This window comes from Gymnodraco acuticeps, unplaced genomic scaffold (assembly GCF_902827175.1).
Source record: "Gymnodraco acuticeps unplaced genomic scaffold, fGymAcu1.1, whole genome shotgun sequence".
NCBI classification, from domain to species: Eukaryota; Metazoa; Chordata; class Actinopteri; order Perciformes; family Bathydraconidae; genus Gymnodraco; species Gymnodraco acuticeps.
Window position 1 is genome coordinate 652765 of NW_022990271.1, and position 12797 is coordinate 665561.

General features: G+C 41.4%; 1 protein-coding gene across 6 annotated transcripts in view; it reads left to right on the forward strand.

The window, feature by feature from the left end:
• The window catches only part of nav2a (neuron navigator 2a), a 218394-nt gene that overhangs the window by 169413 nt on the left and 36184 nt on the right, over positions 1-12797 (forward strand). For all 6 annotated transcript variants that reach the window (XM_034221341.1, XM_034221339.1, XM_034221340.1 and 3 more), the window contains one exon: positions 829-951. In XM_034221341.1, the coding sequence (XP_034077232.1) occupies positions 829-951 (123 nt within the window). The remainder of the gene's footprint in view (positions 1-828; positions 952-12797) is intronic.

A 12797-nucleotide genomic window follows, 5' to 3' on the forward strand; every position in this document is an offset into this window, starting at 1 on the left:
CACACAAAGTGTTTCAGTGGTTTCGAACTCTTGCTGCTGCTTATTTTTTTTACGACGAGTCATCACAGTCCCACACAGAAAGCATTCACCATTTCAACAGCCTCAACTTTAAAATCAGCAAACATTTCATTGAATTGCACCTGGGTCAAATGAGTCAATATTTAGTTCCATTGGGAATCTCCTCCACGGGTAAATATTTGGGGGATTAGTTGGTGTTGTTTTAGTTTGAATGGGAATGTTTGTATAAGTGTTCGGGGCCTCAGCGTCAAACTGTAACTGCTGCTAACGGTCAGCCTCCAACAACCAATAAATCAAGACCATTCAAATGAAATGTTCCGATATGAAATTAAGTGAATGGCCTACTAACTGTGGACTGCACGGACATGTAAAGTGTATTTTTTTAGCCTCTTTGAATGTTCAGCTACACAGTCAATCATAATACCCCAGCACAGAGTTGGTGATGGAGTCTTTGATGAATGCAATATCCTCTTTGTGGGAAAAAAGATCATCCTCCGTCTACTGGGCTCCCCCTTCTTTTACGGACCTCTGTTGCTTACCACCGGTCACATGAGAGAAATGTGTTAGTCTTCAGTGTGTGTGTGGAAACTAACTGCCAACCGTTTGGCCTTGATTAACAGCAAGGCGACTGCGTCTCCTCCTGATCTTCATGCAACAAAAGCAGCTCTGAGAAAATAAGAGTGTTAACCCAATGCTTTGACAAAAAGTGGTTCTGCATAACGTCTAATCATCCTCTCTGAGCCCTTTCATTCTGAGACTTAGAACTGCGATGTGTTGATGATATCTAACGTGCTTTCTTGTGTTCTGCAGCTACATGACTGACGGAGGTTTGGGTATGTACACGCGGCGCCTGAACCGTCTGCCCGACAGCATGGCCGCCGTCAGAGAGACACTGCATCGAAACACGTCGTCAGGACAGGGAGATGCCGACAGGTGAGTCTCAAACACCCAGTGATTATTTGACACTTTGGTCCCTATGTTCAGTTCATTTCAGGAGTTATTTTCCTATCTAGTGTAAGCACCTTCCTCTACTTATTCCAATTGATTCACATTTGCTATTGCATTTTGCAATGCGGAACACAAACATGCACACATTGGCGTTTCTGACATTTGTAATGCATCAGGTAAACAGGTGAGCTTGGGAATCTTCATTATTATCTTCTGATTACCTACATTTCCTTTCATGCCATCAGATATTATATTAAACATGCTGATCTCCAAGTGTTTGTTCAGTTAAAACCAGTGTGAGAGTTTGGGCAAACACATTCAATGAACCAATGAATCTGAAGGCATTTCTGTTGGTTGTATTGCTTCCTCTTTAGATTCCTGGTCCAGTCAGACCATTATTTTTTGTCCCCGGCCTTGGTTGAAATAGCTTTGAACAGTGAAATGTACTCTCTGGGGGCTTTACAATGGTGTTGATGCATGGCATTAAAAAAGCTTACAGATTTGAATAATGTTCAAATAATATAATATAAATATAAATATAATAATATTAATAATAATATGGATCTAAAACAAAAAAAATGCAGCATCTTGTGTTCATTGCTTCAGTTTGGGATTGTCTAAAAACAAATGGGAAAAATAGAAACAGGTTAAACACCATATATTGCCTAATATGATTTCTTATTGTAGGGGTTTTGCTCAGTACGTATACACATGACGTGTTATAACTGAGCTTTGTTTAGTACAATTAACTCCTGACAGCCTTAATGTTGAAGAGCAGTGAGACACATGTGTTCCTGCTGGTGATATCAGGATCAATTGGACACAGCATGTAGTAAAGTGAGTAGATTGAGTACATGCGTATCCATTGGACTTTCCACAGCATCCCATGTCAGCGTGAGGGAGTCGGTGCAATGCCGCCGTCTTTGTCCTGTCGCAGAGATGGAGAGGGATTTAGTTCCTGGCTAATTGACAGATGGAAATGGATGAAGGCCAAGCGCAGCCCCGCCATGTTGCAAGACAGGGATTGGGGGAGGAAAGAGAGTAGGGGGAGGGAATACGCTGGATATGAAGATGGACTGTAGAATGGATGGATGTTGGATTGAAGAACACATTACAACAAAGGAATCATTCATTTCTATCCTCCTATCATCAGTATCTTCCATTTTTTTTAAATAAATAAACCAGCTGTGTGTTTTAGGACTATCAATGTTTGACATTTAAAAGAAAAGCTTTATAGTCTTCTCTGCTAGTCCAGACAGACATGCTGGTGTGTTCTCTTAAGTGCTTCAAGCGGCCTTTTCCTTAAATCCTCAGGTGTGGCTAATTTCCTGTCCCCCAGACTTTTGACCTTTGCCCTCTCACTGCCTTTTACCCCGCATGCACACACACTCATTCCTTCACAATAAACTCTCCGAGCCCTTAGGTGGGGCTTAACACACACTGTCCCCCTCCTCACTTTTCCTCTCTCACCTCCTTTCTACCTTTCCTAACCACGCAGGGTTCCTTTTGCTTTTGTATGATTACAGAGTGTAGCAAGTGAAAGACACTCAACAATGATAGAAGTAAGGGGATTTCTCTATTTTTCCGTTTGATTTTGTGCTTTCAACTCTCTCTGTAAGGTTTAATTGACCATGTAGGCAGAGGTTATGCTTCTTCAGAAACTTCCCATTTTCTCTTCCATGATCTTCAATCAGCTTCCTTTCATTATTTCTTTCATAAGATTAGAGAGAAGTGCAAGGAAGGAGTTTTAAAATGAAGAAGGGATAAGGTGACTCCCCTGCTCCCTAACACACCTCCTCCCCCCTGAAGGAATGTCTGATAAATGTGCTTACTGCTTTTAATTTGGGATTAATTAGGAGCAGAGGAAGCGGCAAATACAAATCATTAGCATAACAAGCTAGAGGGTAAAGAAGGGTGACTGGTTTCTGTTGTAAAAGATGAGGCTAATTTACCCCATGAGAGGGGGGTTAAGGGTGCACTTTAGGCAGGTGGAGGAGGGTTAGCACCTTTTCCCTGCATGTGTTTCCAACATTTAGTGCTTTGTAAACGTCACAGGAGAAGATCTGAGCCCAGAGGTGTGTGCAGCCTGTATTTGCTCACTGGGTGTGTGAGCCATCTATAAACCTGTTGTGGTTTAAATACCTTTTTTACGTCCTCTGGTTTGTGATGCAGAGCCGGTGGTGAAGTGGGGGAAAGGTGTTTGGTGTCACCGTGGCATTAGGGCAAAAACCTTGTGACCCCTGTATGAAGAGGTCATGAGCTTCAAAGGGTTGAGGTTCACAGTTAGGAGCGTTCCTTAAACCGTTAGGCTTTCACGCTAAAAGCCTTCAGATCTGACCAGAGCTGCACTAATGAGGAGCGTGACGGCTGGAAAAAGGAAAATAAAGCATTGAACAGCAGATAACAAGAAACTAATTAATGTACATATCATCTCATCAGCTGAGTTGGAGACAGCTTTAACTGATCTTTGCTGCTGATTTGCAGTTCCTGTAGGACAGGGGTGGGGAACCTTTTTCCTCTCAAGGGCCATTTCAATTTTTTCAACATCCTCCGAGGGCCGTATAAATTATTGACCTCTGCTTAAAAATCACAGCACTTTCTTTCATGCTGTGCAAAGAAAAAGCAACCTCTTAATCCAGATATCTTGCCATGACTCGCGTATGCATGCACGTGCACGGTTGTGGCATGACCACCAAACAGAAAGATATGGACACAAGTTGTGTGCAAATGTATTTAGTTTCCTATCCATGTGAACATGATTTAAGTGGGGGGGGCATAACGAAGATTTTTTTTTAAATATTGAAGTTGAAAGCATCAATCTGGTGTACTTTGAGAGCAACATTAGGAGGTCTATGGATACATCTCTCAACACCCAGATGAAACAGAACTGTAAGCAGATTTACTTTTTCTTTATGGATATTTTACAAATCACTCTCCTTTCAAACTGTATTCTTGTTTATTAATAACAACTTTTTTTACTGTCATATAGTATTTTATACCTGTTTACTTTATTCTCTTGTTTTTTGATAACTATAATGATCATGTAAAGATGTGCCTTTACCGCACTGGTTGGAGAAAAAGCTTCTTATATTCGTTAGCATAGCTAGCTAACAAGATGCTAATAGCAACAAAGTTATTGACTGTATGATCAGTATGACAGATGAACAGATCGTCACTGGGCTTACAACTAAAGACACAGCCACGCAAAAACTGCAGCATGTGTACGGACCATAGACTGTATATGGTACGGACCCTATGGTACGGACTTATGAGTAGGCCTACTGCAATTTTTTGAAGTCCCGGAGCCGCGTTCTGGTGCTCTCCGTCAGCACTGCACCCCTGTCAGACGAGACATATACCACGTGATGACACGTTAGGCTCGTGTTGTGTTCAAGGACCATGACCGTTGCCAGGAAAAACAGGCACTCGCTTGTTTAATTATTTTGCGGTCTAGATTTCTTTAATTTTTTTCTTTTTTGCGTGTGTTTAGAAATTACCTCGAGGGCCGTACCAAATGGTCTCGCGGGCCGTATACGGCCCAGGGGCCGGAGGTTCCCCACCCCTGCTGTAGGAAGTGCAAAAACTAGTTTTACCAACTGTCAAATGTATGCAAATCACACTGGACAATAGGGCCTGCGAGGCAAAGTAGATAGGATGTGTGTGTGTGTGTGTGTGTGTGTGTGTGTGTGTGTGTGTGTGTGTGTGTGTGTGTGTGTGTGGTGTGTGTGTGTGTGTGTGTGTGTGTGTGTGTGTGTGTGTGTGTGTGTGTGTGTGTGTGTGTGTGTGTGTGTGTGTGTGTGTGTGTGTGTGTGTGTGTGTGTGTGTGTGTGTGTGTGTGTGTGTGTGTGTGTGTGTGTGTGAACATGTGTGTGTGTGAACGTGTGAGCGTGTGAGCATGCTTATCCCTATCATTTATCTTTGTGGCAGGAGAAAGAGGAAGCAATCTATAACCGCCTGTCTTCAGATTTGAATTCTCTTTGTTAAAGCAGACAAAGGAGATGTCTCTGGGGTGTGAAACCGCTGTAGCGGTGAGTGTTGGAGAGACCCCCCTTTTTCCTCTCTTTCTGAGGCATTGAAGATATAATTTCTCTTCCCCAAATGATAATGTGACAAAAGAAAAAAGGAGAGCAACACATAAATCAGTGAGTTTTAGGCTGATGCTTACAAAAAAGAAGATGGTATGGTGATAAAGGTTCCTACTAATATTGTACACGTGTGCAAATGCTTTATCTACATCCTATAAATTATTAGGACGTTATAAGAAAAGGTTGGGAGAACGGATACTTGAACATGGGGATGAACATGTATGTGATGCATGGCAAAATACAAACCAAAGAGATTACTAAAACAACTAAATTGGTGCTCTTAGTGAGCAAACGTCAAGGGGGCATTCATGTGCTCCTTGTCCAATTCCTCAATTTGGGAGGTGTTCTTCCTAATTTGTTGTTGAGAAGATATGTTGTATTTTATTACTCAGTGTTTAAAAAACAAGTTGAAAGCTGTCTCTGACTTGTAATCCCGTTTTGAGAGTGTTTTCTCTTAGATTTTCCTGTCACGAACAAATTATTACACCAAATTAATACAACAAAAATGCCATATCTTTATGTTTCACAAAAGTGAAACATAATTAGTACATCTGCCCTGTGATAGGCTTCAAAAATGCAATGGTCTCCATGGCGGAGATAATGAACACACCAGCTTAAGGTGACCAAATCAGTGCTTGATAAAAAAGTACTTGAATTTACAAGTACAATAACTGTTACAAAGAAGGGTCATGTCAGGTAAAGGCCAATTCCCATCGTTATCAAGTGTTCTGGCAAAAAGCACCTGGACATGAAGTTATCGCTTCTACATATCAAAGAGCAAAAAAAAGCAGAAATAATGAATTTCATGAACCCAGAGTATGCCAAAGACAGACACACGGAGCAGCACTGAAATACTAAACTGCCGTTCTACAGGCATCATGTGATGCTACTTACAGTATAAACATCAGGACACTGTTGTTCTGCTGACAGATACACCTTCATCAGCAGGTTCCTGTTAAACAATCAGACCGCTGACAATCATTCTAATACCCTTCAATCACCTTCTCAATATCTTTTAATTGTAGATTTCACTTTAAGTTGCCTTGGTGTTTTTCAAAGGCACTGTACAAATACACCTGAGTAAACTTGCCTTGCCTTGCCTTTGTGGTTTTAGGCCTTTTAAAGAGTAGTCATTTAAGTCTATTAGCTCAGCATATAATAACCCAGTCTAATTATTTCAATGATGCTCTGGCAGAAGAATCTGTCAACTTTTACCGCAATGTGACGTCATTCGACAACAATGCAAACCCAAATATTGATAAATAACTTTGTAATGTGAATTGTGTAATTCTACAGTGATAACTTTGCAGAATTTGTACAATACCACTTTTTACAGTCTTATAGCTTGGAATAAACTCAAACTGAGTTATTTTACTGAAATCAACTTTCCTGGTTAAAATGTATTATCAGTAAATTCACTCTTGAAATTGCTTCAACAAGAAATTACTACAACCATCATTATTTAAACCTTAACTTGACTTCCTTAATTGTTTACATTATTATGACACATGTTCCGATTATTTTGTCTGCCCCCATTTTGTGGATGGCATTACGATAAAACTTCAAACACACTTCGATGACTTCCAGTTTCTCTCAGCTGGGCTCTAATCCCACCTGCAACAGAGCTTTGGGTTGTTTAGATCACACACACACACACACACACACACACACACACACACACACACACACACACACACACACACACACACACACACACACACACACACACACACACCACACACACACACACACACACACACACACACACACACATATATATTAGAGGCAACCTGCTGTAACACACACATGCCCCGAGCCACAAAATGTTACCTCTCCTGTCTGAACTTGAGCCGGTTCCCTGAAGGCCTCAAAAGCAGGAATAGGGAGCTTCTTCTCCCCAGCTACCAACAACACCTGGCAGTCCACCTGTCTCACCCTCAACCTGTCTGTCTCTCTGCTACCCCTCCACCTGCTCCCCTAGGTAAACAGAGTGAATGTTGTGGTTTGCCCCCGGCTTCAGCAGTAATAATAAGCACTCACCTCCCCATGTTCCTGTCATTTCATGAGCCAGCGATCTTGTTCCCCTAAGAACCAGGAGTCTATTTGTATGATAATGATAGGAACACGGCTTCATCTGCACTTTTACCCCCCACCCTCCAGTCGTTTTACCCAGTCCTTTCCTGCCTGGAGACAACATCAACCTGTCAGTGCTGATCACAGCTGCTGTTTCAAGAATTCGCTGCAACACTAACCCCACAGCGTGCGGGTGCCAGTCTGGTGTGTGTTGGTTCTCTCGGCTCCACAGCAGTGTGTGGTTAATGATGGCAGAGGGGAGCGGGTTGAGTCAGTGTTGGGTTACCGAGACCAGTGGCACCAGAGAAAATGATGATTCAACCTGAACCATCTGTGGTTGTCAGACAGTGCAGTTTGCCTGATTTTCTCCTGATGTTTTTCTATAATGATTGCAACACGTAAGAAATGGACCAAAAAATAAATCAAATTCCAGAGTAGCCCTATAGTCCTGAGACCTTTTAAAGGGTTAACATGTCACTCGTTTTTTTTTATCAAATACACATATAATAATAACTCTGGATTCATTGTAAACTAGGTTATCTGAAATCTTAAATGTATTTCCCTGTTTAATGAGAAAATTGTATCCTTTTAAAATTAAACAAACACTGCTTATAGCTTGGTAGTAATGGGCTGGAGACAACAGGACTGAAATTGTCTCTCGGTGATATCAAACTCGACACTGTACGACATAGGGATTTGTAGCACAGGTTGGTTTAAGAAAGCCTCTCATATTAAAAATGAACTCCAGTTCTAAAGGAGCTAACAGTGTGCTGTTGGTGATTAGAAGTGATGCAAACTGACACAGTAGATCTCAGGATTTGGTCTAAACCAGGGGTGGGGAACCTCCGGCCCCCGGGCCGTATACGGCCCGCGAGACCATTTGGTATGGCCCTCGAGGTAATTTCTAAACACACGCAAAAAAGAAAAAAATTAAAGAAATCTAGACCGCAAAATAATTAAACAAGCGAGTGCCTGTTTTTCCTGGCAACGGTCATGGTCCTTGAACACAACACGAGCCTAACGTGTCATCACGTGGTATATGTCTCGTCTGACAGGGGTGCAGTGCTGACGGAGAGCACCAGAACGCGGCTCCGGGACTTCAAAAAATTGCAGTAGGCCTACTCATAAGTCCGTACCATAGGGTCCGTACCATATACAGTCTATGGTCCGTACACATGCTGCAGTTTTTGCGTGGCTGTGTCTTTAGTTGTAAGCCCAGTGACGATCTGTTCATCTGTCATACTGATCATACAGTCAATAACTTTGTTGCTATTAGCATCTTGTTAGCTAGCTATGCTAACGAATATAAGAAGCTTTTTCTCCAACCAGTGAGGTAAAGGCACATCTTTATATGATCATCATAGTTATACAAAAATAAGAGAATAAAGTAAACAGGTATAAAATACTATATTACAGTAAAAAAAAGTTGTTATTAATAAACAAGAATACAGTTTGAAAGGGGAGTGATTTGTAAAATATCCATAAAGAAAAAGTAAATATGCTTACAGTTCTGTTTCATCTGGGTGTTGAGAGATGTTTCCAAAGATCTCTTAATGTTGCTCTCAAAGTGCACCAGATTGATGCTTTCAACTTCAATATTTAAAAAAAATCTTCCCGGGGGAGCATGCCCCCGGACCCCCCTAGAGGAGGTTAGGCCCCCCCCCCCCCACACTTAAATCATGTCCACATGGACAGGAAACTAAATACATTTGCACACAACTTGTGTCCATATCTTTCTGTTTGGTGGTCATGCCACAACCGTGCACGTGCATGCATACGCGAGTCATGGCAAGATATCTGGATTAAGAGGTTGCTTTTTCTTTGCACAGCATGAAAGAAAGTGCTGTGATTTTTAAGCAGAGGTCAATAATTTGTACAGCCCTCGGAGGATGTTGAAAAAATTGAAATGGCCCTTGAGAGGAAAAAGGTTCCCCACCCCTGGTCTAAACATACTTCAACATCACTCTCACTGAGAAGAGAATGTGCTTAACATTTGGTCTGAGATTTCCAACAGCCAAACCTCTCCTTTGTCTGCTCTCCCTTTTATTTTCTACACTTACGTTTTATGCAACAAATACTTCTCCACACATATCCAGACTCTCACACAGCCTTTGACTCCCCTAGAATACTAAATACTGTAAAGCCCCCCCAGACATGTTTTCATACTGAAAGCTGTGTGTGTGTGTGTGTGTGTGTGTGTGTGTGTGTGTGTGTGTGTGTGTGTGTGTGTGTGTGTGTGTGTGTGTGTGTGTGTGTGTGTGTGTGTGTGTGTGATGTGTGTGTGTGTGTGTGTGTGTGTGTGTGATGTGTGTGTGTGTGTGTGTGTGTGTGTGTGTGTGTGTGTGTGTGTGTGTGTGTGTGTGTGTGTGTGTGTGTGTGTGTGTGTGTGTGTGTGTGTGTTTTTCTAATGAAGAGGCGTTCTGGGGCACACTGGAGCAGTCTGACCCACAGTCTGCAGCAGTTTTAAGATATAAGGTCAAATGTGTTCCAGAGTTAACGGATGCTCCCACACACTCTCACATAGTGAAGTCTTTTGTGGGGGTAAAAATGTTGTTTTCAATATAAATCAACAGGATTTTTCTGCATGTGGAATACTCAGCCTTAAGGGCAGGGCTCTTTAAGTTTTAAAAATATGATTTAATATCAAAGGAATTGCAATGCTCAATAGATTAATACTGGGGGCTCAAATCGTGTTCTGTCAGACAACTTGACAGAACAGCGAGCTAGAAAGTCCAAAATGGCAAAATGTATAGAACTTTGCCACATACATTTTTATTTAGCCATTCTCTATTCACTTTTTCACAAATAGGGGTTAGTTTGCAATTGGTTTGTTAACAGAGCGAAGGGCTCGCTATATTAAAAAAGGATTGAGAGTTGGCAAGCTCCTTCAGTAACTGTGTATGGAATCAAATGATGTCCTGAGGATATATAGCTTGAGGGAGTCTTGATTAAGAACACTTCTTAAACATTTTGTAAATAAATTCATTTGTGTTGGATGGTACAAGATTGGAATAATCTAACTGCACCGGGAGATTTGTTTTTTTTTTGACTTTTTTGTTGGTAAAAATGTATATTTAGTTTTTAGTGTAACCAAGTATACACTAAATGTGCATCCCATGTACATTTTTGGCATGGAAAACAATCATGATTCCCGTGGAGAGAAAAGGAGAAAGAATCGATGAAAACTTAGAGGGTTTTAATGAGAAGAAAGAAACCGAGACAGGATAGGAGAAATGATGTTTCAGTTACCATGGATACTGTATGTAGACCATCTTCCCGTCCTCTGGGCTTTCAACAATCACACCTGCCTCACCCTAGGGAAAACACACACACACACACTAATGAGGGTGGGGCTCTCTCTCAGGTAAATAAGGGTTTTTCTCCCACACATTTTCTTTCTTTGGCCGAACACTGAATGATCAACATCCACAGCTCTCTGCTGATCTTTGTACTCACTGCTCTGTATTTGTTTAAGCTTGTTTGTGTTACCCTCTTTTTCTCCAGTGTGTTTGCTGTGTTTCTCAGTTTGAATCAGTGAGATGAAATAATGACCAACGGAAAGAAAAAAGCTTGACATGGTTTTTGCGGGCAGGATTCAGAAACCAGGACGTCTTGATTGCAAAGTATATGTAGTAGCCACAGAGCGCAGTTTTTTGTTTTAAGGGAAACACAGAGTTTAGAGGCCTAACGTCTGGTCCAGTCTGGAATCTAAACCAGGCCCCCAGGAGTAAACAGTAGATGAAGAAAGAAGAGCATGGTGGACTTTAATTCATCTCCAGTCAGTGCGTGGTTTGTGAAGTCCTCAGCACAGGTAAGTTGTAATCCTCCATACTTCCCCTGACTGATATTTTCTGTGAGGTTAGTTAAGGGTGGGAAATCTGGGAGTCAAGCAGCTTCGTTGCAGGTTGCAGCTTTAAAGTCACTGGATGAAGTTGATTATCCACGTTTCGGCTGCAGGAAAAGCTAGGGGACAAAGGTCTGCATGCAAGAGAGGGTAACAGGCTACAGAACCGACATATTGGTAAGATTATGTGCTGTCAGCCACAAGTGGTATCATTCACTTGGGACTGTTTCAAATTTCCGTTTAAAACCTTTTCAGTCTCATTTCAAGTGGTTTCAAGGTTGGGAAAGTCATATAACTATTCTGTATTTGCTTATTGGAGTTGAATTAATTGTCTAGGTTTGAACTATGTTTGTGGTGGGAAAAAAAAAGAGCTAAAATTCACCTTAAATCACATTTGTTATTAATAATTTGAAATCAGTCGTGGTTTTTTTTTTGTTTCCATACTTAAAATCATGCAGTTTTATAATGTTAAAGAGTTTCCTATTATTTTCATTACTGGTTATTTTAACATCGACAAATATAAAGTTTAATATAATGCACATTTATGGACTGTGTGGATGGCAACTCAGGGCATCTGTGAATAAACAGAACCAAAGGGCAATGAGGGAAAAACATCAAGAGAAAGAAACTCTTATTTTCTCAAAGTGATTCCTCGTCTGTTATCTGAAAATGTCAAACCAGTTGAGCAAAAGAGGACAAATTCTGGGCAAAGTGTGTCTTTATATTTTACATGCACCTTATTATAATGGCTACCATTTTATTATTTTGCGCCCAGAGATCTCATGATGCAGGTGTAGAGTCAGGAGTCACATCCTTGTGTTTCATTCTATCACTCAGGCGACAATGGGCTGGTTTGTGTGCAGAGTGTGTTTAAGTAGTGTGTCTGCGCACATGTGAGAAATTCCACATGTTTGTCTCGGCAGCCCTTTAAACATAGCTTTCCGTTGCGTGACCAGATGCAGCATGGTGGAGTCGCGTGCCTGTGTTCATGCAGTTCAGGGTCCAGCGATGCGTGTCACATGTGTGAAGAGTTTTTCCAAACCGTGGATCCGGGTCACTCCGTCGAATCTAAGGGAGTGTTTGTTTACACATCAAACAGAGGGAGAAAGAGTCGAGTCAGAGGAAACGTGTGTGAAAGAGAGGCAGTCGGTGGAATCTCAATGCTTTGATAAAGTCTCTGAATGCAGATAGACGGGAGACAATGGGACCAGACAGAGGGGAAAGAGAAAAGAGAAAGAATGAGAGAGGGGGGGGGGGGGACATTCCTGAGTGTGTGGTCCAGTCCTGTCCAGTTCTGTCATTTCTCTTGCTTGCAGGGACAGCTGTGTCATTTTCAAACCACACAGCCCCTCTGTCTAGTCTGCTATGTGTCAGGTCCAGTCCCAGCGGCCCCTTCACCGCATACCTCATCCTCACACTGTGTCCACTTCTTTCTTTCTATTGTCTTTTTTAAAAGTAACATGAACCCTTAATGTAGTAAGATTTGAGTTGTTACTCTAGCGAAAATAATTCCAAGTGCTAGCGTCTACATTTTCCTATATTCTGTTGTGGAAAATGAACACTTGATGGAAATAATTCATCCAGTACAGGTAATAAAGACGCCTGTGATCCTATCTTAAAATCTAAATAACCAACAGCTTGCATATATCAAAGCAGTTTTCTGAACCCTAAGGCAAAGTACACATGCTGATGTGATCAATCTTAATGTTTCAAACGATATAAAGCTAAAATAATTGATATGATTCCACTGAGAACAGATAAATAATAATAATGTCGTATCAGGGCCTAGCCTCATTAGAAACGTGTTTTTCACTTTACATGCCATTATG